Source organism: Clarias gariepinus, chromosome 1 (genome assembly GCF_024256425.1).
Source record: "Clarias gariepinus isolate MV-2021 ecotype Netherlands chromosome 1, CGAR_prim_01v2, whole genome shotgun sequence".
NCBI lineage: Eukaryota > Metazoa > Chordata > Actinopteri > Siluriformes > Clariidae > Clarias > Clarias gariepinus.
In genome coordinates, this window is record NC_071100.1 from 27,918,311 (window position 1) to 27,946,159 (window position 27,849).

The 27,849-nt window shown below is 41.5% G+C and overlaps 1 protein-coding gene across 1 annotated transcript; it reads right to left on the minus strand.

The window, feature by feature from the left end:
* Window positions 1–617: 617 nt before the first annotated feature.
* On the minus strand, window positions 618–15,467 carry dthd1 (death domain containing 1). Its single transcript, XM_053513883.1, has 10 exons — window positions 15,113–15,467; window positions 14,406–15,015; window positions 11,430–11,751; window positions 11,138–11,317; window positions 2,975–3,222; window positions 2,611–2,769; window positions 2,241–2,530; window positions 1,591–1,829; window positions 1,294–1,351; window positions 618–1,224 (listed from the first exon to the last, which is right to left on the minus strand). Exons 1-10 carry the CDS (start codon window positions 15,465–15,467, stop codon window positions 935–937), a joined length of 2,751 nt encoding a protein of 916 aa, XP_053369858.1. The 3' UTR covers window positions 618–934.
* Window positions 15,468–27,849: the final 12,382 nt, after the last annotated feature.

The following is a 27,849-nucleotide window of genomic DNA, read 5'->3' on the forward strand; positions in this document are numbered from 1 at the left end:
GCGCATAACTAATTAAATCTCTACTATAATTTGGATGTTGGATATGGAAGTTAGGTCGTCACATTGTGGCACAAGTTCTTTATTGCTGCTCCTGGTTAACCGCTTAAAACTTTAATATCGAAATATTACGGTAAGTTGTCAACAGTCCGTGCATCCACAGATCCTCGTGCCTCGGTGTGTACGTAGATGGTGACGTCGCAGATCAGCCAAAAGAGCACCTAGTCACGCGGACTGCGGGGTGCTGAGATGCGCATGCGCACTGGTGAACTTGGTGAACTATCTGTCTAAACGGTCCATGCAGATAATTTATATATGAGCAAACACAGCAACTATACGTACGTTTAATTTAGATCTTTTAATCTTACATAACATAGATCCATCACAGTGAGGAAGAAACGTTATTAACTTGACACTAAATTGCGCTTGAAAATACAGCAACATCGATACATTATCGTTACAACACTGCCATCTACTGGTGTTGTTGTGCAACTTCTTTTTTTAATACATCAGGGCAATAGACTTACAGTAGGTGTGTGGAAATGTTTTGGAATTTGAAAATAAAAGCTAATAACCTTAAAATTAAACGGAACGAAAATTTTATTAAATAATTATACTGTACATTTCAATTGATACAACTAAGATGCTAAGACGACTGTAATGCCTCAACAATACTGTACATATACACGATTATGCCAGTAAGGCTTGTTGAATAAATCTGAATTGAATTAAAAACTCCATATTTATATATTTTTCTTACAAACATGTTGTACCTACTTCTATTATGTTCAATTATTCTCCATCTTAGAATTAGCAGAATAAACATTCAGGTCTGCAACTCATTTCTAAATATAGACTATCAAATACCGGTCCTTTAATGTCACAGAATGGGGATCCATGGACTGTTATAGGTCTTTGTGTCTCTGCACATTGCCTCTCACTCCTGTCCACAGCGGGACCTTTTTTTCAGCAGCTCTGCAGCCAGCTCTGGCCTGCCGATGCGAGTCAGACAGTGGGCAAGCAAAGGACATTTTGGTGTGAGGGAAGGCAGGGCTTGTCTCCATGTGGTCAGGATATGAAAAATCTGCAGCGCAAGGCTGTTTGGAGCTCGGAGTCGGGCCAGCTGGACAGATGAACGGCGCAAGCGAAGACACATTACCAGCAGGGATGCGTCTTCTTCGGACAGCTTGCTACATAGCCAGGCTAGTAGCTCATCACAGAGTGGCTCTGACAGAAGAAAAGGGCAAGGGTGAATAAAAATTCATAGGGAGTGTGGATTTAAATATTTTTACTTACCTGCCTGATCATGTCTCAAGAATTTTGCACCGATTGGTTGAGACAGAGTTTTCACTGTCTGAAAAACAAGACAATACAAATACTTGTTATAACATGTTCTTAGGCATTTCTTTAAAAATAAAATTGTGTTGGTATCTTACAATTAAATCAAGGAAAGCGATACGAGCAGCACACTAGATTTCATCAAATAAATCACAAGAATTTTGGGATATGGATTAATTCAAGTAAAAAAAATAACTGAATGTATTCAAAGCATTGCGATTCTATTTGAACCTAAGGGTATTTGTATTATTTCACCTTCGGAAGAGTAAGTGACAGCTTACAGGCCGGTTGTCCCAAGCCATAGCCTTTAGATATAACTGCTGTGTCTTCTCTCCATACAAGCTGATCTTTAGGGATTCGGTAAAGTAGCGCCATGCCTTTGTACTGGGCTGAGCTGGAGTTTCCAAAGGGGTCCAGTTCCTTCAGCTGCAGACAGAGCCAATTCCTTCTCTGATTGTGAAATGTTAGTGTGTGAGGCTCTGAGCACTGGTCACCTGCACAAACATGTACATACGCACACAAATCCAAACAAGAACCTAAAATGCACTGGATGTGTATTTTATACTATTGCAACCATGTTAGCTTGAGGGACTTGAAAAGCTTTTTATGACTGTATTACTGTATATAAAGTTAACAGGACATAACTTGTTTCATTTACATTTCACAACATGATGTTTCATTCCTGGACAAATTTGAAAATCATATCATGTACTCATATACTGTACTTTATGTTAGTCCACAAGGGCCCACTGTAAATGATTTATCTTTCACAGCATGCTAACTCATGTTTTTTTCCCCTAAATACAGCATTAGACATATTTTGTGACAGGGTGAAATTCACTAGTCTAATGAGGGCTATTTTGGCAAAGCTGATTTGATTTGATCAAACGTAACTCTTAAGGTACCTGTGCATATTATGTTACCGCTGAATTTCAGCAGAAGTTGCTCTCCTTCTTTTATCCAAATCTCAGCAGACTGCTCTGGAGACCCACAGTAAGCCTGGGCATGCAGTTCAGTCAGTCCCCAGCTGAGATCTCTACTGGGCAGGACAGTCAGAACCACATTGCTGGGGTCCGTCTGTTTCTTGTGCATGGCTATCGATACTGGACAAGTCCTCAATGACTCCTGCAGCTCCTCAGCAAAAAACACCAAGCAAGAAGGTCTTACAGAACAGAGCAGACGAACAACTATCAGCCTGGAGAAAAGAAGATTTGATCAACACAAATGTAAAAACCTTTTCGTAATTATATTTTTTCCATTGTATTGTATAGGTACCGCTCGTAGTTCTCCAAGACCTCAAAAGAAACAAGGTCGTTCTGTAAATTCCTCACAGTGACTTTATCTAGAACACTCCAGCGCTTGTCTCTCCAGCCCAGGACAACCAGCTGCTCTTTAGTCTGACTTTTGGATGCTTGCGCTGAAGCACTTAAAAACCTTATTTAGGAAGAAAGAACTGTAGGGTTTATGAAATATTACACTAATCACCATACTGTAGAATGGTTTATATTTATGAAACTATTTTCATACTAAAAAAAGACATATGTTTGAGTTGTTCATAATTTTCTCTTTCCAAAAGTAAAATATTGCTTGACAGCCAAACAAACAAACAAACAAAAAAATAAGCGCTGGGTGCCTCTACCTGATCCGGTGAGGTGAGCTGTTGTCAGGTATAAGAGCTGTGCTGTCAGAGTAACTGCAGGTCTTCTCCTCTCCTGTCTTCATATTTTTAGGTTTAGCAGGACAGGGCAATGTTAGGGTCAATGGTTGTAGAGGGCTTACAGTTAAAGGGTGATTCAGATACAGTAGAGGGCTAGTGGTGAGGATTGGGCGGCAGGAATCATTTCTGCACTTCAGTGAAGACAGGAGCAAAGCATCTACAGGGTGTACCTAAGAAGTAAAAAGGGATAAAAAGTGTTCATGTCAGGTTTTAAAGTAATGTATCTAAATGGCTAAAAAACATGCGTAGAGTCATACAGTATATAGAGCTATACTAAATGTTGATGCCTTTTTCATGCAAAATTTTTCCCTTTACAAGATTGTGAAGTAGTAATTGAAAAGTATCTAATAGTCTCTGTGGAGATAATGTATCAAGGCAAATGGAGTCCATCAATGATTACAGTTGTAAAATTACTGCTGAAAAGATAGTCCATGCAGATCTCTATTAGAGCAGTGATGTTTTGGGGCTGTTGCTGGGCAACACAGACTTTTAACTCCCTCGAAAGATTTTCAATGGGGTTGGGATGTGGAGACTGGCTAGGCCACATTTTATCTTCAAGCCCTTGCTGATGGAAGGAGGTTTTTACTCAAAATCTCACGATACATGGCCTCACTCATGTCAGGATGAACTAACCTAGGCGACCAGATGACTTAGCTTTAGCGATTAGCCCAATGTAGCGTGGATGGTGAACCCAAACGCGGAAGAGAGCGAGTAGGTAGGATAACCACGCTTGTTAGTCTAAGGACTCTCACAAAAGGGGAGCAAGGGAAAAACACAAATTTAACCCGCGTCCTATAAACACACACTCAAGATCAGAAAGCAAAACCCAAATAAAGTGAGTACTCACGAACCGATGATGGACAACCAGAACCGACATGGGCTGAACTCAATGACTGAGCGCTGAATCGTGGTTTGTTTACTCCTCTTATACTTCCTGATTTGCGACTGCTCTACTTCCGGGTCCTAGTGCCGGTCGCCGATTGAGTGTGCATGACAGTACCCCCCTGTCCAGGACCGGCTCCTGACGGTCCTGGGGTGGAGGATACCCGACGACGGTAGTCCCGGATTAATTCGGGGTCGAGAATGAACCGGGACGGAATCCAGGATCGTTCCTCGGGGCCGTAGCCTTCCCAATCGACCAGGTACTGGGTGCCCCTGCCCCGAGGGCGTGAGTCGAGGATCCGGCTCACAGTGTAAGCGGGACCACCGTCGATAATCCGGGGAGGAGGAGCAGGGGGGGTGGGTGGATTCATTGGAGAGGTGGTGAAGTGCTTTAGTTGGGAGGTGTGAAAAACTGGGTGGATCCGGAGCGCCGCAGGCAGCTGGAGCCGGTAGGTGACAGGGTTTATCCGGTGGGTGATGCGGTATGGGCCGATGAACCTGGGAGATAGTTTGCGGGATTCTGTGTGCAGGTGCAGATTCCTTGTGGAGAGCCATACCTTGTCACCTACGTGGTACAATCGTCCCGGAGGGTGTCGGCGGCGATGCTGGGCGACGTAGGTGGTATTGGCACGTTGGATGGCGAGGTTGGCTTGGGTCCATAACCGCCGACACCTACGGACCAACTGTTGGGCCGATGGTACATCAACCTCCGGTTCTTGATGGTCGAACATCGGAGGTTGGAAACCATAACATACCTCAAATGGACTTAGGTTGGTGGCTGAGGAGACGTGGAGGTTGTGGGATAGCTCGGCCCATTTGAGGTAGCGGGCCCAGGAGCGCTGGCGATCCGAAACAAAACACCTCAGGTAGCGCTCCAGTTGTTGGTTGGCCCGTTTCGTCTGACCGTTAGTCTGGGGGTGGTAACCAGAGGACAAACTGCAGGTGGAATTGATCAGACGGCAGAAGGCCTTCCAGAACCGGGCGGTGAACTGAGGCCCCCTGTCCGAGACGATGTCCTTGGGGAACCCATGCAGGCGGACTACGTGTTCCAAAATCAGCTCAGCAGTGTTTTTGGCTGATGGGAGTCCGGTGAGGGCCACCAGGTGTACAGCTTTGGAGAACCGGTCGATGATGGTTAGGATGGTGTCTTTTCCTTCGGAAACCGGCAGGCCCGTGATGAAGTCTAAGGCGATGTGCGTCCAGGGCCGTCGGGGAACGGGCAAAGGCTGGAGCTCTCCGGAAGTAGGCTGGTTGGAGTCCTTGGCCCTGGCGCACACCGGGCATGCCTGAACGAACTCTTCAACGTCCCTTCTCATGGTGGGCCACCAGAATGCCCGTCTCACAAACTGTAGTGTGCGCCGAGTCCCTGGGTGTCCTGCGACGGGCGAGGAGTGGCCCCACTGGAGAACTTCGGGGACCAGACGCTGAGGAACAAAGAGTCGTCCAGGCGGCGCACCTGCCGGCCCAGTCTCCGCAGCCTGAGCCTGGCGAACCCTTGTCTCTATGTCCCAGTGGATGGGTGCAATGATCCGTGAGGTGGGGATGACAGGCACGGGGTCCGCCCGGGGCATCTCCTCTTCTTGTTGACGAGAGAGGGCGTCGGCCTTGGTGTTCTTGGAGCCCGGGCGGTATGACAGATGGAAATTGAAGTGTTCAAAAAACAATGCCCACCGTGCCTGTCGTGGGTTGAGTTGTTTTAGATTCCGGATGGTGATGAGGTTCTGATGATCCGTCCAGACCATGAACGGCTCACTGGCGCCCTGGAGCCAGTGACGCCATTCCTCCAAGGCCCACTTTATGGCCAACAGCTCGCGGTCCCCTACTCCGTATCGCTGCTGAGTGGGGTCGAATTTCTTGGAGAAGAAGCCACAGGGGCGTAGCTTCTGGTCTGGACCTCGCTGAGAGAGAACAGCGCCAGCGCCCACATCTGACGCGTCCACCTCTACAACGAACGGTTGGTTGGCATCTGGGTGAAGAAGAATGGGTGCCGTGGTGAAGCGATGACAGAGTTCTTGGAAGGCGGAGATGGCTTCAGGAGTGAGATGGAAGGGATGGGAGGAGGGCCTGGTGAGACTGGTTAGTGGTGCTGCAACTGTACTGTAGCCCCGGATAAAGCGACGATAGAAGTTCGCAAACCCCAGAAACCGTTGGAGCTGTTTGAGCGTCCTGGGTAGGGGCCAATGACGGACAGCTTCCAGTTTCTGCGGATCCATGGCCACACCCTGGGACGAGATGACAAAACCCAGGAACGTGGTGGAGTGCTGGTGAAAAGCACACTTTTCCAACTTACAGTACAGCTGGTGAGCGAGCAATCTCTTAAGAACTGCCCGTACATGTTGGATATGTTCTTCGGTGGTGCGAGAGTAGATGAGGATGTCGTCTAAATATACAAACACCCATCGGCCTAACATGTCTCTCAGGACATCGTTTATGAATTGTTGGAAGGCCGAGGGTGCATTGCATAGTCCAAAGGGGATGACCAGGCTCTCATAATGTCCTGTGGGAGTGATGAAGGCCGTTTTCCACTCATCACCCTCTCTGATGCGCACCAAGTTGTAGGCGCTCCGGAGGTCCAACTTTGTGAACACGGTGGCACCAGAGAGGGCGTCCAGGGCTGAGTTGGTGAGCGGCAACGGATGTCGGTTTTTGATGGTGATTTTATTCAACCCCCGATAGTCGACACATGGGCGAAGTTCTCCTCCTTTCTTCTTCACGAAGAAGAAGCCGGCGGCCGCTGGTGACGAAGAGGGCCGGATGGTTCCATGGCGAAGGGCACTGGCGACGTACTCCTCCATCGCCTGTGTCTCAGCCGCCGACAGTGAGTACAGGTGGCCACGGGGGGGAACAGAACCTGGCTGCAGCTCTATCGCCAGGTCGTAAGGGCGATGTGGTGGAAGGTGAGTAGCCTTTCGTTTACAAAAGACTGCAGCCAGGTCACGGTAGGTGGAAGGAATAGCGTTGGTGTCGACATCGGGGGCCTCGGACTCCGTGGAACACGTCCCAGCTGGGTCCCGTAGGCACAGCTCAGTGCAGGTCGGCCCCCACTGAAGGATTTTATTTTTTGTCCATGAGATGAGAGGGTCATGTTGTAGCAGCCAGGGGTATCCGAGAATGATGGGAGGTGAGGAAATGGAGGTGAGGTGGAATTGGATGGGTTCATGGTGTTGGTTGATGATGAGGGTGATGGTCTGAGTCTGGTGGGTGATGGGGCTGGATGACAGAGGCCGACCGTCGACGGAGGTGATTTGCACTGGCTGGGATAACGCCTCAATTTTTACCCCCAGTTCTTTGGCATAAGTGGAGTCAATGAAGTTGCCGGCGGCACCGGAGTCGATGAACGCTGCACTTCTGACTCGTTTGTGGCCAAATTGGAGGATTACCTGAATAGTAAGACGAGAGGTGGTTGTGTTGATGGTGCTGGAGATTTGGAGGGAGCCCGGTGAGTTTCTCCTCCGGCTCACCGGGGCTGCGCGTTTCCCGGACGGAGAGGGCAGATCGCCCGGTGGTGTGCCGCGGACCCACAATAAGCACACAACCCCTCTCGATACCGGCGTGCGCGTTCTGCTGTAGTCAGGGAGGCGCGTCCTAATTGCATGGGTTCCCCGGCTCCGGTGTCAACCACGGCAGGAGGTGGAGATCCGACAGGTCCAGTGGTGGCAGCAGTGAAAATGGTCGGTGATGGAGGTGTAGGATGGTGAGAGGTGAAAGCAGGCGGCAGGGTCCTCGGGGCTGGCTTCGGACGAGAGAGAAGGCGCTGGTCGATGCGGAGGGCTAGCTGGATTAGTCCCTCCAGCGTGGCTGGAAGCTCTCGTCCGGCAAGCTCGTCCTTTATGCGCGACGCCAGCCCCTCGTAGTAGGATGTCCGGAGCGCGGCGTCTCCCCAAGATGTCTGCACGGCGAGAGTTCTGAATTCCGCGGTGTAGCGGCTCACGGACAATCCACCCTGCCGCAGGTGATAGAGCTTGGTGTCGGTCTCCACCTCGCCCGCAGGGTGTTCGAAGGTGAGTCGAAGCTGTCGTGTAAATTCATTATAAGAATGGGCGGTGTCTGAGTCTGATTTAATCACTGCCGTGGCCCACTCTGCTGCCTGCCCAGTTAGCAACGAAACGAGAAGAGCAATGCGTAGCCGATCGGTGGAGTATTTGGTGGAATTAAACTCAAACACCAGATCGAGCGCTGTTAAGAACACACTACATTTCCCGTCCGTGCCATTCCATTTTTCTGGTAAAGCAAGAAAGACGTCAGTAGAAGGGGGGGGGGGGCGGGGTGATGCGGAGCCGCGACCGCCGCGACGGGAGGCCGGCTCGCCGCGCTGTCAACAGCCGCCCGGAGATCCACGTTCTCCCGCCTGAGCTCCGCGACCTCGCGGCGCAAGGCCGCGACATCTTGGACGCTCTGGCGCAGAGTAGCGATATCCCCGGTTAGCTTATTGATTAGCTCGGCATGCTGGTCAACCACGTCGCAGAGATGCGCGTAATCCGCTGGGTTCACCGCTTTAGGCTCAGTCATTCTGTCAGGATGAACTAACCTAGGCGACCAGATGACTTAGCTTTAGCGATTAGCCCAATGTAGCGTGGATGGTGAACCCAAACGCGGAAGAGAGCGAGTAGGTAGGATAACCACGCTTGTTAGTCTAAGGACTCTCACAAAAGGGGAGCAAGGGAAAAACACAAATTTAACCCGCGTCCTATAAACACACACTCAAGATCAGAAAGCAAAACCCAAATAAAGTGAGTACTCACGAACCGATGATGGACAACCAGAACCGACATGGGCTGAACTCAATGACTGAGCGCTGAATCGTGGTTTGTTTACTCCTCTTATACTTCCTGATTTGCGACTGCTCTACTTCCGGGTCCTAGTGCCGGTCGCCGATTGAGTGTGCATGACAACTCATTCTTTCCTTAACACGTACTGTATCAGTCGTCCTGGTCCCTTTGCAGAAAAACAGCCCCAAAGCATGATGTTTCCACCCCCATGCTTCACAGTAGGTATGGTGTTCTTTGGATGCAACTCAGCATTTTTTCTCCTACAAACACGACAAGTTTTTACAAAAAAGTTCTATTTTGGTTCCATTTGACCATATGACATTCTCCCAATCCTCTTCTGGATCATCCAAATGCTCTATAGCAAACTTCAGATGGGCCTGTACATGTACTGGCTTAAGCAGGGGGTCATGTCTGGCACTGCAGGATTTGAGTCCTTCATGCTGCAGTGTGTTACTGATGGTAGCCTTTTGAGGGAGATTATCAGTGGTCTTGTATGTCTTTTATTTTCTAATAATTGCTCCCACAGTTGATTACTTCACACTAAGCTGAATACCTACAGATTCAGTCTTCCCAGCCTGGTGCAGGTCTACAATTTAGTTTTTGGTGTCATTTGACAGCTCTTTGGCCTTGGCCATAGTGGAGTTTGGAGTGTGACTGTTTGAGGTTGTGGACAGGTGTCTTTTATACTGATAACGAGCTCAAACAGAAGCCATTATTACAGGTAATGAGTGGAGGACAGAGGAGCCTAATAAAGAAGTAGTTACAGGTGAGAGCCAGAAACATTGCTTGTTTGTAGGTGATCAAATACTTATTTTACAGAGGAATTTACCAATTAATTCATTAAAAAACCTACAATGTGATTTTCTAGATTTTTTTCTCCCTATTTTGTCTCTCATAGTTGAGGTATACCTATGATGAAAATTACAGGCCTCCCTCATCTTTTTAAAGTGGGGAACTTGCAGAATTGATGGCTGACTAAATACTTTTTTGCTCCACTGTATAATATGCACCTCTTTGTGTGTCTCTTACAAGAACTGTACCATTTGTTATTAATCCTGTTTTATATGTACGGCATATAAACCAATAAAACAAAAAATAAAAAAAAAATAAAATATTGTGGACAATATTGTGAAGGTTCCCTGTGTGCCACCAAAACAAACAACTGCTTAAGGCATGACAGCAAGCTGTGATGCACTTTATTATTCTGATAGCTTTCTATCAAAGCCAGCATCAGGGGTGCTGTTAGAGATTCTGGGCCTGTTGAAAGTCTAATATACCAGGCCCCCCCAGCCCGACAAAGCCAAACCATTTCGATTGCCATACCTGTCATTCAGGGTGTTACTTACCCCCCTTTATTTCACCCCTGGCCAGCATTAAACATTTTTTTTAGCAATTTCTGCTACATTGGATTTTCTGTGGGATCAAACCAGATGGGTTGGCCTTTCGTCTTCACAGGCATAAATGAGGCTTGGGTACCCATAATACATATAATTTCTATTCATTGTTTTTCAGTTCAACTTCCAGTGGTTTTAGAGTTGTACCTGATCGTTGTATAGGTCTGAAACAGAAACTATAGCCAATTAGTCATTTTATATATTTTATTTTAATTCAGCTAATTATAATGCAAAATAATTAGCATTTTCATTTCTGTCTGAAGCAGGGAAGGTTTTAAAATTGTTATTTAGTGACATCAGAGACAATGAACAGTTAATGAACAATTGTCACTCTACATAGAGAGCAATGTGAACCCCGTGTGAATAAGCAGGCAGATGTGTATTCCTTATCTGGTCTTTATGTTAAATGGTTATCCTTAGACAGTCTGTAATAAGCTAAAAACTGTATAAACTAAAAACTGAACTGAACATATTTTGATTTATGTTTTAAATAATACAAAAAATAGCTGTGTTAAACTAGTATTGTCTAGTTTTGCTTAAGCTGCCTTGGCTGAGTTGCTGAGTTACCTAGTCAATATTTTTTACAAAGTTTTGCTGACTAAATTACCAATAATTACCAAAATTTCATTTCTTTGTATTAATAATTTAGGCAGAGAGTTCTGCCATAAAGAAAGACAGGCAGACATATATTTTTAGCTTTAACTATTTTCTTGTCAGTGATGGGTACATACGCTAGTTATTTATAAATCTAAAAAAAATATTCTTTGAAAATCAGTAAAGCATTGTCTGGAGGTCATAAAATACCTTTGATTCTTAAGGAATAATAATCTGTGCTATAGACTGGTGTCTGTACAACCAGGATAAAATGCTAAAAGATGAGAGAATTAGTAGATGAATAAATGAATGATCCTGTATTGACTATCTACAATAGGTTTTTAATATGTATAATATGTGTGAATATAAGACTCAACGAATGTCTATGTCTATAAATTATAGATTGATAAAAGAAATGCTTTGGCAAAAGATTAGAAAAAGAGTACTGTTGCTTGTGCAATCACTGGTGTGCTGAAAGATCCAGGTGGATAGTTCAGGCATATCCTGGAGTCCACGCTCAGTTTGAGACACAGGCCTCTCTTTGGGATTGTGAATGTCTCCCTCTGCAAACGTGATAAGACTGCAAATACACCAAGAGTGTAGACCCTCACCACTGCAAATGTACCCTTAGAGAAAACACAGACATAATGTTAAAAAGACAAAACACATCTACTGATGTAGAACAATGCTGATGGCATGATAGTAATTAAGTAAACAATGTAAGTTGCTATCACAGACCCTGCAGCCTCCGTAGATGCCCTCAGTGGCTGCTGGAGTGACATAACCGATCCTCTGCTCTTGGTCCACCACCTTTACCACAGCCTCCCGGTAATTCAGGTGGTAACAAGCCCGAAAAGGTATGGCTACAGTAAGTGGGAAGGGACACTTTATGTTGCTGAAGTTTTCAAGTCTGAGCACGCTACTGACTAGCTCCTCTGTCCCAGTCACCATGAGAGAACTGAGGCTGTCCACTGCCTTACATCTAATAACTTTTGTGACTTCTAGTGGGGCAGTTATATAGCACATAACGTTGGAGGAAGATCTTGCTGAATCTGTCAAACTGTAAAAAAAAAAAAAAAAAAAAAAAAAAAAAATGTTTATATTAATTTTAGAGAGATTTATGCCAAGAAATTAATTTAAAGTGCTGCATGTGTTATCTGTCAAGAAAAATTATAAAATCATAAATGGATAATAAAAACAAAAACATTATGCTAAGCAAACTGAACATTATGTGTACAGTATAGTCATATGGAATGGATTAATGTTCTGTTTGAACAACCCCCCCCCCCCCCCAAAAAAAACTTTTTAACTGCATGTCAGCCCTGACACAAACAAACCAGCTGACATCATGTCAGTGATTCTCTTGTTAACACAGGTGAGAGTGCTGACAAGGACAAGGCTGGAGATCACTCTGTCATACTGATTGCTTTAGAGTAACAGACTGGAAGCTTTAAAAGGAGGATGGTGTCTGAAATCATTGTCATTCCCCTGTTAACCATGATTATTTGCGATACATGCAGTCATCATGGCTTTGCACAAAAGCGGATTCACAGGCAAGTATATTGCTGCTAGTAAGATTACACCTAAATCAAGCATTTATTGGATCATTACGTACAGTAGTCCAAAGAGAGAGGTTCAATTGTTGTGAACAAGGCTTCAGGGCACCCAAGAAATTCCAGCCAGGTGCCAGGACAGTCTCCTAAAGTTGAATCAGATGTGGGATTGGGTCACCAGTAGTGCAGAGCTTGCTCAGGAATGGCAGCAGGTGAGCAAAAGGTGAGCGCTACCATCAGTCATGTGTTATGCCTACAGTAAAGCACCCTGAGACTATTCATGTATGGAGTTGCTTCTTAGCCAAGGGATTGGGCTTACTCACAATTTTGCCTAAGAACCCAGCCTTGAATAAAGAATGTACAACCTTCAAGGCAAACCTTGTAAAAAACATAGTCTGAGAGCAACTTCTCCCAACCATCCAAAAACAGTTTGTTAACGAATAATATCTTTTCCAGCATGATGCATCATATTGCCATAAGGCAAAATAACAAATTCAAATTCAAATTCAACTAAGTGACTCTGGGGACAAAACATTTAAATTTTGGTCCATGGGCAGGAAACTCCCCAGACCTTAATCCCTTTGAGAACTTGTGGCCAATCCTGAAGAGGCGGGTGGACTAACAAATTTTGACAAATTCCAGACATTGATTATGCAAGAATTGACAGCCCAGAAGCTGATTGACAGCAGGCCAGGGCCAATTGTAAAGGTCATAAAAAAGAAGCACTATAAATATTGACTCTTTGCATGATCTTAATGTAATTGTCAATAAAAGCATTTAACACTTATGAAATGCTTGTAATTATACTTCAGCATAGCATAGTAACATCTGACCAAAAGAACTAAAAATACCAAAGCAGAAGACTTTGTAAAAATTAATATTTGCGTCATATTCAAAACTTTTCTATCTCAAAAAAGAGAAAGCTTTTCTATTCTCAAAATCTATCTATCCATCCATCCATGTGTGAGTGTGTGTGTGCTGTGCAAAAGTCTTGAGCTGCCACTTATTTCTTCATAATTTGCTTCTAAAAAGCCCGACTTTCTTGTAATTTTACTGTAGTCTTGAGGAGTAGATCTCCAGGCTCCATAAAGTACTTTTTTTCCTTCCTGTAGTACTTTTGTTTTTGGCTCTCATTTTCAGTCCAGTCCCTGCACTTGAGCAGTTTCAGGGGAATGGTTTTGTAAGTTAAGATATGCAGTGACCTATAAATCATTAAATCATAAAAAACATTAAATGTAAGGCATGGACCAGTGAGAAACAGGTGCAGATGATTATAGAAGATCAGTGATTAATACACTGGTGATGCTGAATCCTGAGTGGATGGAACAAACAAGAGGGGAAACAAGGTTTTTTTTAGAGACATTGCAGGTTGCAGGAACACACACATTGGTCAATTTGAGAATGCCAGTAACCCTCAACCATGGAGGTGTGAGACCGCAGTGTTAACCACTATGGCACCTGGCCGCCTTAAATATATGATTTGTGTACTTTATCTAACCACTGTATTTTCATCCCCAGTCTTGGAGGACCACCTGCCCTGCTTACAGTATTTTAGTGCTTTCTCAGCTCCCAGCACACTTGATTTAATGTATCACCTAATAAACAGCATTTCCTTAATTACAGTGGGTGTGGTAGAGCAGGAATAACACTAAAATATTCAGAGCATGGAGCCCTCCAGGAATAAAAGAACCACTGATCTAGCGAACACTTATTTCTGTTTATAATGTATTAAACATTTATTTAGAAACAACTTTGAAACAAAAAATAGATCATTGAATATTTTTTTTCTTACTATACAATCAACATTTTCATTGCTGGGGAAAAGAAAAGTTGAGTTGCATGTCACATCCCATATACTTGTGTGTCTTGCAGAAGTATCTCAAATAAGTGTTTAAATAGGAGCAATAGATTTTGAAAAAATAGTTTGCATGTAACTACTGTTGATGTGCCAGTAAGTCTGCTTATTATGAGCTTGAATTTGAGCTTACTTTGTTTTGGATCCTACAATTGTAGACTAGTACAGTCAATGTGTCACAATAAAAAAAAACCATAAAAAATAAATTAATAAAACTGTATACAATCCCTCAAGCTGATGTCTATAGCCTAGGGTTAGGGTTAGGTACACTAATGCAATAGAAAACACCAAAAGAAAATACCTTACCCTATTGTAATACACTCATGTGTGCAGCTCATACGTTCTTCCATTACCACGGTGCCAGTCTTCTCCATCTTCTTGTCTTCTTCATCCTCCTGCACTGGCTCTTTCTTCACCTCTCCAACATCCTGTCCAAGAGGACCAAGGCCATCGTTTTCTTGGCTCTTCATCATTTCATACAGAACTCTGTCCTTTTCTTGTCTTACAAGGCCAATTGGGCTTTCAGTAAACAGTTTATGTGGGCAAGTCTTTCTCTCAAACCCAGCAAGGGTCTCGCCTTGTATATTTGAGCTGCTTTGAAGGACACGATTCTCAATGTCTGAAAGGGGTGAGACATTTGATGTATGTTCTGGTTCGATATTTTGAGAGCCACATTCCTCTTTAGAAAATAGCTGTGGAAGGACTAGCCTGTCCTTTGAATGAATCACAAGATCATCCCTTGTTGTCGCAGCCTCAGTACTTTGCGGTTTCCCTCCAGAGATGATGGTGATTGCTTTGTCGAATTTACTTGTTATCGAAAACAGCGTCTTCTCAATGCTGTGCACGTCTTCCAAAACACTTTGAATGAGATCGTTGATATAGACATTTTGGTGAAAATTGCTTTCTCTGGGGACTCCTGCAGAAAAATCGATCAGGAAAATCTTTTAAGTTGCTATGCCACTGAGTACACATAAACACAATTAAAGTGCATGCAAAAATCTGAAACGACTTACCCAGTTGCTTCGCACGGGTCTCTCTCTTTGGGAGCATGTGCACATAATTTGCGTGCCTGTCTCGCTCCATAAGTGTGCGTACTGTTGTGCTTAGTGCTTCTCTCAGGGAGCCTATGCTGTGTGTGTGTAGCACACACGACTCCTTAAAAAGATGGAGAACCTTCCTAAGGGCCCATGCTGAATCTTCAAATACAAGAGGATTCACAGAAGCTTTGGTGAACTCCATTCCATGTGCCTCTGTGCTGCTGGTTCTCTCTGAATATAATACTTCTTGCAGTTTCTGAATTGTAGCTTGCAGCATGTTCAGAATTTTGTCCTCAGGACATGATCCAAAATGAAGATTCGCCCCTAGCATTGTGGATCAGGCAACTGGTTCCTGTCAAAGTCTACTTTCAGAAATACCTCTGACTGCCTGTGATTCTGTTTTTACCCTTCGCTATTTTGTCTTTGTTTCGTCTCTTAGATCTAGCGGTATTTACAGTTTTGCTGTAGTGAAAATGGGTGGCCATGGCAATAAAAGGGTGTGACTGAAGACAAAGAAGGCCCTTAGCAACAGAGGACCCTAAAAAAGAGTAATGTGTGTGTCTAAGAATGGCCTCTGCTCTGACAGGCTGCACATTAGAGTATTCTTTTTAGTCTCCATCAGACAGTCCTACTTTTCTCTCTTCCTGCCTGTCATTCTTTCTTTATCCGAATCCAATTTTTCATAAAAATACAAAAGACACCATTATAAACAGGTAGAAATTATATTCAAAATTACATGTAACACACAGAAGAAAAGATACCTCTTCATGTTAATGCCTTTCTTAGGCCATGGGCAAGAGAACAGCATTTTTTTTTCTCTCTCTCTCTCTCTCTCTCTCTCTCTCTCTCTCTCTGATGCTCTCAGACGCTCTGTCCAAATATAAAAACAAAATCACCCACAGATTCTGCAGCCTGAGAGCCAATTACTTTGGGAATGAGCTACCACAGAAATCTGTTAAAGCTGAACTGCAGATAATGGGGCAAATGTGTAGCCTCACAATTCATAAGCTGAGAGCTGTTCAGTGAATATTTCATAAGCACAGAAAAAATCAGCATGCTAGCATTCCAACATGTTGTGTAAAGACCTGTGTGCTTACAGAAAATGTGTTGGCTTATTATATCACTTTACAAAATCTGCCAACAGAGAAATGACTACCATGATTGTGACTGGGTGCTTTAAGGCCTATTTCCATGCCACTCCATTCCACACACACACACACACACACACACACACACTGTATTGTAGCATTAAAGCTGTAGTTTTAACAGTTCTCTCACAGTACTCTCACACCATACCATAAGTATTATGAATTTGAGCTATAAAACCCCCTCTTGCATCATCAATATAACACTGCTAGAGCTTTTAAATTAATCAATGCATGAATGTTATATAGCCGTTTTTCAAAACAGACCTGTCAGTTACAAACGGAATCCTGTGCAGAATTCAAGAAAAGCTTCCTCTAGCTTCATAGAACCATCACTTTTGTCCTAGTTAAATAGTCAGCCTTATTTGTCTTCATTTCTGTATTATTTTTTTCTTTCTTTCTTTAAGTCATTATAACAGTTTCATAACAGTTTCATTTCATCTGTGATCCATTAAATTCATTTAAACTTAATCCATGAGTGCAGTGGTTTGGAGCATATCAGTTTAGGATTAATGAATGCTCAAAAGCTCAGGAGCCATGGAATAGGTAGGATATGAAAGTTTTTTTTCTGAACTAAATGGATGTTAATTATTCTTTTTGTGTGTATAAGTATCCTCCCATGAACAATTTATGAATAAATTTCTTTACACCCGGCTTGATATGTCTTGATAAATGTTGCCCAATCTACATTATGTAGATGTAAATAAATATGGCAAGCCATGTTGACAAAACATTATTAGCATTGCTACAGTGGATGTTAATGGACTAACTCTACAAACTAATCGGGATGAAGCTACTGTAGAAGCTGCTATTATTTAAGATTACAAGTCCAAAATGCAAATTAAAGCCATAATATTTTAAGTGTATTTAAATTCTTCAAAATTTTATTAAGTTTAGAGTAATAAAGATGCTGCTGTAACGCAGTTACCTAATCTTGTTATTTTCTCTCTCTCTCTCTCTCTCTCTCTCTTTCTCTTTAAAATGATTTATCAACACAGAAACTCTGTTCTCTGGCCAAAAAAAGTAAAATGCACTTTTACAGTTCATGGACAGCTGTCAGCTTTGATTACAGAGCACATTCGCCATTGCATTGTTTTTACAACCTCGAGCAACATTCACAGCACAACATTTATTTCTGTCCAGAGTTGAATTAATGTTTTTTGGCCAAGATTTAGTAATGTTGGAAGAGTTGAAACACCACCGTAAAGTCTTATCTGGTACATCCTGAAGGCTTTCAGGGGATAAAGGTCAGGACTGTGATGGTCAATTAATGTGTGAAATGATTCCTTATACTCCCTGAACGACTCTTTCACAAGTTGTGCCAGATAAATCTCAGCTTTGTTTTCCTGCAATTTGCCCATGCCATTGGGATGAAAAAATATTGATGTGCTAACCTGGTCAGTACATTCAGGTCATCAGCTGACTTCATTTTATTGCCACTGGTGTAACTGAAGTCATCAGACCACATGACTTTTAATAATACATTGGACAGTTCTTAACCCAATTCCAACTATTTTTTTTTCCTGGTCAGTTTATTCTAAGAACACTGAGTACAAGGCAGGGGAGTGCAAGACACCAATCATCACTGGACAACCTCATTTACACCTAGGGGCAATTTAGTGTAGCTAATCCACCTACTTTTTGATAAGTGGGGAAGACCAGAGAAACCAGAGGAAATACACATGGATAGAAAGAAATCATGCTAAGAAATCTCTTACTTACTGAAATAAAAAAGCAATTATTTTAAATTAATTTGGGCTCAAACAGTGATCTTCTTGATTACACTTTTAAAATAAAATAAAAAAGTATAAAAAAAAATATATATATATAATTTTGTACACAGAAAGGCGATCAGGGCAACATTAAAAAGCTCTTCTCATTAATTTCAAATAAAAAAGATTTTTTTTTTCACCTGATATAGTTTATCAGGTGTAAAACCTGTGCTGAGTTCAGATAGTCCGCTGTGGCATCCCCTCAATGGTAGCGACCGAAAGACCAACAACAATCAATAAACTAGGTTTGGAATATGTTTGCCCTATTTTGTTTCACTGGAGAAACAAAATCTAAATATATATAGTTGTAAGCAACAATGAGCGGGCCCAAGCACCCTGCGCCATCGTCACCCGTGCGCACTACACAACCTGTTTGTCTTGGAGCATGAGCCTGGGTGCACTGGACAACATACACACTTCACACACTATGATGTAATAGGGCTGATGTCAGCTTGGGCACTAAATATTTGCGCGCGTGTGGGTGAGAGAGAAGTGTGAGTGTGTATGTGTGTGATATGAGGGTGTTTGTGCGTGTGTGTGAGAGAGAGATGTGTGTGTGTGTGAGTGTTAACATTTGTGATATGTACATGTGAATAATATAACGTAGATGCTGGAAAAAAAGCTTCACACTATGATGTTACTTAATGTGATGTTACTGAACGTGTCACTGAATATAATGTCACTCAATATAATGCCACACAGAAAGTTATTACCTACTTTTAAGCATAAGTTCAAGGCATCGTCATGGCTGACCTGCTCCAGATATCAAAAATCCCTCCACAATTTTGCATCCTCAATGTCTTTAGATCACAAAACAAGCGGTTTTGTGGCGATTGTATAAATCCCCTCGAAGGAGTATATCAAAATCCATCAGATATGTTTTAGCAAATTACTGAAAATAGCTGAATTCCTTTTAAATTGACCCCAGGACATGCAGAGCGAAAGTTGTTCAGGTCAATAAGCTCTAAATGTGTACTGAGTTTTGTGAGCAAACGTTCAAGTGTGTATGAGCTACAGTATGCAGTATCGTGTGAGGCCCCTGGGCCATAAGACTTTTAGGCATCCTAATGGCAGCAGATTCTAACATGTCTACTAATTTTCATGGGTTTTGTGCATGTTAAGATGATGGGGAAAAATGCCTCAAAGTGGTGGGGAAAAAAATCCTTAGGAAAACAATATGGGCCTGCACACGGTTCTATGGGCTTGGGCCCTAAGAAAACAAGAGAGTACTGCGCACCCTGTAGTGCTTGGGTCCTAATTAACAATTGACTCAAGACTCGACAGCTACACACTTAGTCAGTTAATACAAATCAAAAGGGGGAAAAATAAACATGTTTCTTTGTACAATCTAAGTCAGCAGCAAACTGCAATAAATCACATAATGGCACTACAAGAAAGGTAGACAAATCTTTAACAAGGGGCATTGGTGGCTCAGTGGTAGGGCCAGGTTTCTCGCTGGCCATGCTGAAGGTTCGGGTTCGATTCCAAGCTGATGCCCAAACCATAGCCAGTGGATGCAGTGCTGGTCCCAAACCTGTGTAAAACGGGGGAGGGGTTGTGTAACAAAGGGCATCTTATGTAAAACCCGTGCCAATTTGTGTGGATCAGGTGGTCCACTGTGGTGACCCCTTGGCGGGGGCAGCTGAAAGACTGGCAATTAATAAATTAACATTTGACATCTAATAAGACTTGACAGCTACAGGCTTAGTCACTTAATGCTTATTAAAATGGGGCAGATTATATATTTTTTAAATTGCAACCCAAGTCAGCGACAAACAGAAATGAATCACATAATGTTGTTAATGACGCCCTAGTGTGGTCACTCTGCGACACTACAACACAGCTAGACAAAATTTTAACAATACGAAGAAAAAAAAAGGATTAAAATTCGATTACAAAAAGTTTCTTTAACCTTTTTTTTTAAATCGAATTTTAACACTATTTTAAGTGTGTGGGTTGGTGATTTTGTGATAATGTATGGATTTTTTTTTTGTGTGAAAAACTATGGATTTTTAGTTTGGGAAAACGGATGGATTTGTAAACTTTTTACGGTATTGTTTTAAATTAACAACAACAACAAAACACATTTGTACAGAGTTGTTAAGGTTATTTGTGGTTTGCCTGGCGTGACTTGGCTGCTGCAGTTTGTCTACCCCGAGGGGTTAAATCTTTAAAACACACACACACACACACAAACACACTGTTTGGAGGCCTGTGAACCGAGCACGAAATAATTCCCCAGGCTTAACCCTGATGGACTGCAGTGCGAAATGTTTTGTGCTTTCCTCTTGCCCTGCCATGTGAATATGAACGCGGTGAAGTGCTCAGGTAAACTGGCGTTTCTGGGCGGTTTATAGCGCGGAGAGAGAGAGAGAGAGAGAAGGCGGAACAGATGAAAGCTGCTGCTGTACTACTGAACTCCACTACAGCGCGTCACTCCGGTGTTACACGCCGACATGGTTCTTGGGGTTAAACTGAAGGAAAGCGCAGAAACACGGTTGTAAAAACTCAGTCGGGCTCGTGAAGTGGATTCACTCCGAGACGACCTGCATTTGAGGTGAGTAATGTAGTGAAATAGTGATGTTTTGTTAACACACCGCAGGGAAGAGTTTTATTAGCTCAGTTTGGTTTCACTATCAGGCTTGATGTGGAAGCGCACGCGCTGCACCTTTAAGCGCGGACGCTCCCTGAGCAAACATTAGCTGAACTTCAGCTCACCTGTTGGAGTGTTTTCATTAAGATCTCCTATCGTGTCAGGAGGAAAAAGAAAACACGCTGTAGCACTGATATGCATAATGAGCCGCTATAATACTGACTCTCTCTCGTGTATTAAATGTAAGTTATTGCTGAATAGGTGGACTTTGCTCCAGGGCCACTGTGGCTGTAAAAGCTTTAGATGCCAGGCATGCATGAGTCAGAACACCTCCTTCATCTATTCTTCTGCTTTCCTGCTTTTCTTCCAGTATCCTCTTATTTTCACAGCTTAAATTGGGTTTTAATATTTAGCCAAAAAAAAAAAAAGGTCTACAGTTCTTAACCCTTGGGTGGTGCTCCCATTTTTAGTTTTTTTTTTTTTTTTACTTTTTCTGTAGCCCTCAAAACTCAGAGCAATTAGTTGTTATAGGCCTCAGGATTGTGCAGTATAGATTGACATTTTTTTGTTCAGTACAAAATAGGCTATATGATGCACTGAATTTAAGTTTATTTTAACCAACTAAACACGCATGACTGAACAAAAAGAAAAAAGGGGTCTCCTAGGCAAAAAAGTAGCTTTTGGTTGTTTCTGTGACCTAATAATAATAATATTTGAGACATTTTTGTGATGTCATTTCTTTATTTCGGTAGTGGTAAAATTTACCCTTTATAAAAAGTAACAAAGTAACTGTGACTTTTGTTATACATGACGTATTGCATAGATGCATAATTGATTATTTCTGAAGCCTCCTCTTTAACACACCTGCAAGGCTTCTGTGTTTATTATATATATATCACATATATTATATATTGACACATATATGTGTCTATAATATATATCATTCCACATAATCATAATTGGTTTAAAAGGATTTAATATGTATCTTTTACCGGGAAGTGTAGATGTAGTGTACCCTTAAAAAACTTGAGTTAAAGTAAACTAGTTATGTTTCTGAGAGTGCATGTTTCTATATCAGTGTACAGCTACTGAAGTGACATTTGCTTTGTTTCTTTCAAGGTATTTATGGTTTTTGAGTCATTATCAACTCATCCAAGAACTACGGTGATGACCAAAATTATTAAAACAACGTGTGCCATCTATTATAGTTTTCCCTGTTAACAAATCATGTGATGTCTCTAATTAGTTCTAGCCAGTCTGGTTAAAGAGTTTAATTAACGAATTACCTGGAAAAATAGTGAAAAACTTGACAACAGTGTTCGGTTTTTAAGCCATGGCCAGGGTTATCTCACGACGTAAATTAAATAGAATTTTTTTATTCTTAGAATAAAGGACTTTATACTAAATATTAATATACTAATATTAATAGAATATTGAGTATAGCAGTTTTGCTGCATAAAGTAACAAAGTATTCATAATATCCTGATTGTCATAAATGAAAAATAAAATCAAGGTCATTAAAACCTCGAATTTCATTTCTTTCTGTACTTTTGGCCACAGTGGACCAGATTAGCGGTAAATTATTAAAATGTATTTTCTCATGCACACAGTAATCAGATGCCTGGTGTGCTATAGTTAAGACTTTTAATGTTACAAGACCATTATGAATCTGAAACCAGTTCTCGTCTATGCAAGATGAAGGATGCTGTCCTAAAACATAAAAGTTGAAAGATGCGTTGCTAATAGATGCAAGCTGAGTGATGCAGTCCTGTGCACTGTTCAATCTAATAAGAGTTATTTTTTTGTGCTGCATCATACTTCAAAAGAGCATACAGCACTGATGCAGAGTGTTTTGCCAGGACGTTCCATGGTTTAAACTGCATGTGCGTAACTTTAGGGCAGGTTTGAGCATGTCTGGGATGTGAACAGAAAGAAAAATATTCAGATGCCATTTGAAGTAAAAGGGTATCAGTGTTCTGTGGTAGAACACAGTGTTTTTGCCTATTATTCTGAGTGTGGGCTTAAAATGGAGCAGTGTATGCACCTAAATGATTTTTATCAAATCTCAAGATTGTGGTTTTCAAATTACTTGGGATATTTAGTTTATAAAGAGAACAAAACTGCCTGTGTTTTAGAGAAAGGTTATTTCCACCAATTGCAGTATAAAAATACTTTTTCAGTCTTGCACAAAGTGTCTTAAAACTGAATGAAAAAAAATTGCATCCTGGCATCCTGGTGAACCTTGCACTTGCAACTTATTTTTCATAATTGCTTCTTGCTTGGGGCGCGCGGGGGCTTGGCAGTTTGCACTGTTTCCTCAGACCTCCTGGACTGGATGTTTGAACCTCGATTCCAATCCACTCATCAAAACAGCTTCTTTTCTGCTCACCTCAGCCTGAGAAAAATGCTTATACAGTGAAACCTTGGATTACGAGCACAATTAATTCAGGAAGTGGGTTATATTCCAAAACACTCGTAAATTAAAGCAAATTTTTCCATACGAAATAATGGAAACTCTAATTATTTATTCCACAGCTTCAAAAAATAAATACGTAAAAATAAATAATACAAAATATAAAGTAAAAATAAAACAAATGATCCTGCGTTTTACTTGTTTCTGTTTATGCGCGCAGGCGCTGTGTGTGTGTACATTTGTGTGTGTGTCTGTGAATCTAAAGTAAGAGGACGGCAGGAATCAGCCCCTCCCCTTCTCATCTTACACAGTAAACCTTTCTACCCTCTTATTTAAATTTCACACACACACACACACATTAACGGGAAGACTGTTTTGTTGGAAAAATCGCAAGGAACATCACTAATGACACTTGCATGAGCGCTTACTTACGGAATCACTGCTGTAAAGTAAAAAGAATCGCGACAGAGCAGTGTTTCTGTGTAGACACGCACGGATGTTGATTATACCAGTTAGAGACGCGCATTAAGACCCAGCAGGGGAGACGAGTAACCACAATTCCGCAGTGCAAGAGAGAGTAAAAACATTGGCTCAGACGTGATTACATGACACTCGGCGTCAAAACAAGAAGCGGATGCGTGCTACATGATACTCTGTACTCGTAAACCAAGACTTGCTTGTTTTTTTAAGTCAAAATGTATTAAAAATCTTTGCTCGTCTTGCGTAACACTCACAAATCGCGTTACTCGTAATCCGAGGTTTCACTGTAATTGGAATTAGTTTTACTAAAAATAGTGTCTTGTATGCATGACTTAAGTGTAAAAACGTATGTGTTTTTTTGGAAGAAAGGAAGAAGTGTGATTTAGCAGAATGGCTGCACCATAAAAAAAATATAAACACACACACAGGCACATTAAAAAGTTGAATCTATTGACCGTTTCTATCAACGTTTTTTAGAGTGGTTTGATAAAATCACAGAATAGAATAAATCAAAATATGATATTGATGCTGTTGTAAGTTTTAAACCCACATTTTTTTGTGGTAAAAAAGAAAAATGCACACTCACACGTAGTCTGATCCTGTGTGTGCATGTCCTCTCACATACTGACTAATAGCTGCATCTTCTCAGAATCTAAAACAATATTAAACACAAATACATACAGCTCTGGAAAAAAAAAAGAGAGCACTGCAATTTACTCCAGAAATCTTCTGGAATGTCATCACAAGAAAGATGGATTGTCACAAACCATCATGCAAAGCTGAGCTGTTTGCTTTTTTTTTTTTTTTTTTTTTTTTTGCAAAAAGTATAGAGGTATAAAGTTATCCAACAACAATGTGAAAACTGGTGGAGAGCATGCCAAAACGCATGAAAGCTGTAATTACATGTTTGGGTTATTCCACCAAATAATGATTTCTTATGGCAAAAGCATTAACACAATTTGTTTTCAAATTATTTGCAAAGCATAAAGAAATTATTACTTTGCAATGGTCTCTTATTTCTTTCCAGAGCTGTACGTACATATAAACATACATACATACATACAGGGTTGGACAATGAAACTGAAACACTGGCCAATTTAGTGGGAGTTTTCATGACTAAATCTTTATTGATTGCACATTCCACCAGTAAGAGCTGTGAAGGTTTAATTAGCAGTGTAATAGCACAGATTTGCTTAAGATATTGCAATGCACACAACATTAGGGGTGACGTATCAGAGTTCAAAAGAGGACAAATTGTTGGTACACGTCTCGCTGGCGCACCTGTGACCAAGACAGGAATTCTTTGTGATGTAATTAAGAGCCACGGTATCCAGGCTAATGTCAGCATACCACCAAGAAGGACGAACCACATCCAACAGGAGTAACTAGAAGCTGCAAGAGGAAGCTGTCTGCAAGGGATTTCAGGGTGCTAACCCAGCTTGTATCCAAAAAACATAAAACCACAGTTGCCCAACTCACTGCAGAATTAAATGAGCATCCCAACTCTCTTGTTTCCACCAAAACTGTTTGTCAGGAGCTTAACAGGGTCAATGTACTTGACCGGGCTGCTATAGCCAAACCTTTGGTCACTCCTGCCAATGCCAAATGTTGGTTTTAATGGTGCTAGCAGTGAAAATCTTGGGTTGCATTCAATGTGAAACATGTATTGTTCTCTGATGAGTCCAACTTTACTGTCTTTCCTAAATCCGAGAGAGTTACGGTGTGGAGAAGCCCCAAAAAGTGTAGCACCCAGACTGTTGCATGCCCAGAATGAAGCAATATCATGGCATTCCCTAGACCCAATACTTGTGCTAGATGGGCGCATCACTGCCAAGGACCACCGAACCATTCTGGAGGAACATGTGCACCCAATGGTTCAAACATTGTATCCTGAAGGCGGTGCCATGTATCAGGATAATAATGCACCAATACACACAGCAAGACTGGTGACAGAGTGATTTGATGAACATAAAAGTGATGTGCAGGACTTGTATATGGCGTTCCCCAGACAAATTGATGCTGTATTGGCCGCAAAAGGAGGCCCTACACCATACTAATGAATTATTGTGGTCTAAAACCAGGCGTTTTAGTTTTATTGTCCAACCCCTTACATTTTATATATACGTATGAGGGGATGCAGCTATTAGTCAGTATGTGATTGACAGAGAGCGAGAATTATTATAATAAAAAGTGTCCACTTTGCCCTGGAAACTATGTAACCAGGATTGTTAATACCGTCAAGATCTCTTCATGGCTGGTATAAGTCAATAGAAAAGGACAAAAAATGCAAAATATAATTTATTCAAGGCCTTCATTTAATGTCAAGGCTTCTGGAATATTATCCAAGGTATCTTTTTCAAATGTATCGCTTTTACCAGGCCGACAGGATAACTGTATTCTGGAGCTAGTTTACATTGTCAGAAAACTATCTATGATTCAGGTCAAATGTCACATGTGATGCTCAAGATAATGTTTGATACATGTTATATATTGATGCAGATATGTTTTACAGAACAGGATGTTGTTTTTTCTTTCTGACAACCAACGTAAAAATGGCCGATGTGTTTTGACAGAGGTGTTATAAGGGGTGTTGTACGTGTGCAGAGCAGACGCAGAAGCAGAGCTTCAGCAATGCGAACGTTCACTTGGATTGCTTTGTGTGTGGTGCATACATATTGCCTTCCCATGTCAGTTCTCTTGTAAATCCTGTGGTTAGATCATTGCTAAAACCACTAACCTACATCCGTTTTGTTTAACAATGCTTAATTATTTATTTTATTCAGCCATATGAAACTACATGTGTGCCCATGCTCAGCTTGCTTTTGCTGTGATGTGTAAATGATAGAGAAGCAATTTCCTTAGGGTTGTTTTGCAAGATGTCATTGTTCTTGTTTCCTCATGCCTATCTACCTTTGCACATCGCGAAGTTTTGTTGCACTACCATGTCTGACTTTCCACCTAATATCAGATTATGTATGGATATTATTTTTTAATGTGGGTTGAAATGTATAAAAATATGCTAAAGCCTGAAAGAAGAAGTGATTGGGGCAAATTGCAGAAGTGAACTGGCGTTTAATTTATAGTCACTTGTAAAACAGAGAAGATTTTAGTGCTCTTGCATCTGTCTATGCATTTTAAAAGCATTTATTTAAATTCGTGCATCGCTTCTCTGCGGAATTTGAATATTACATGGCACTTGCTAGACAAACATAGTGCTTATTTTAATGCCATAGACAGCAACTAAACAAAGCTAAAGTGTCGAGTTGCAAACTTCGTTTCTGCCAGGCTGTGACAGTGAGTAGTTAACCACAGCATGTCATGCATGCGCATGGCCTAGTTATCGACCTGTCCCTTATTGGCTTAATCAGCTTTTGTGGTCTGGGTGTAGGAAGATTGCAGTATAAGTTTGTTTGTGCGGGTTTTTTTTAATTGTAGTTCCATTTTGATTATCATTATTAATCACTAGAATTAAATCAGGACCCCACCCCAATAGGGTGCAAAAACACTAACACTGACTCTTGCACCCTATTTAGTTAGCATGCATTTCAAACTGTCATGTTAGATGCTTTAAGAGTGATGTTAAGAACATGTGAATTATTAAGAGTTCGAGAAGAGGAAATGCAAAAACCACCAATATGACCAAACGTACCCCCATTCATTTAATCATTTTCACTAACCTCTTGGTACAAGGTTATCCTGGTACAAGTAAAGTTTTAAAATGAAAAGTAACGAACAAGTATGAATAGGTGTGGACAAGGTGTGGATGAGATGAAAATACTCTGCAATGTTAGTCATGGGGCTTATCCAAAAATCTCAATTTGCAATGTGGTTTTATCACCACAGCAGTGGATTATGGAGCAAATCAAAGTGAGTCATAGCCTGGCATTTTGCACTGAGGTGTACTAACAAAGTATTAGTTTGAGTTAATTTGTGACCCTTATAATTCAATGAGTTATAATAGAAAGTCATGGTTTATGATAAACAGAGTCTTAACATATTCATAATATGCAAAACCATAATGGATATTCCACAGAATATAGTAAAACTTAAAAAAAAATTAAATGACACAAATACAATTTCACAAAGCTTCCATTTCGTTGAAGGCTGTTTTCATATTGATGGGAGGCCAAGAATACAGAAACAAACTCCATTAAAAATATCTGTCTCTGTGTAAATGTGGACTTGATGGATGAAAACTTCATCATTTGTCAAATAAACAAAACAAATTGTTCTGTCACCTTGCTTACCAATCAATTTCTCTGTTCAGTAACTAATTTACAATCTTTTTTTGTTTTTACTTCTTTTACAGC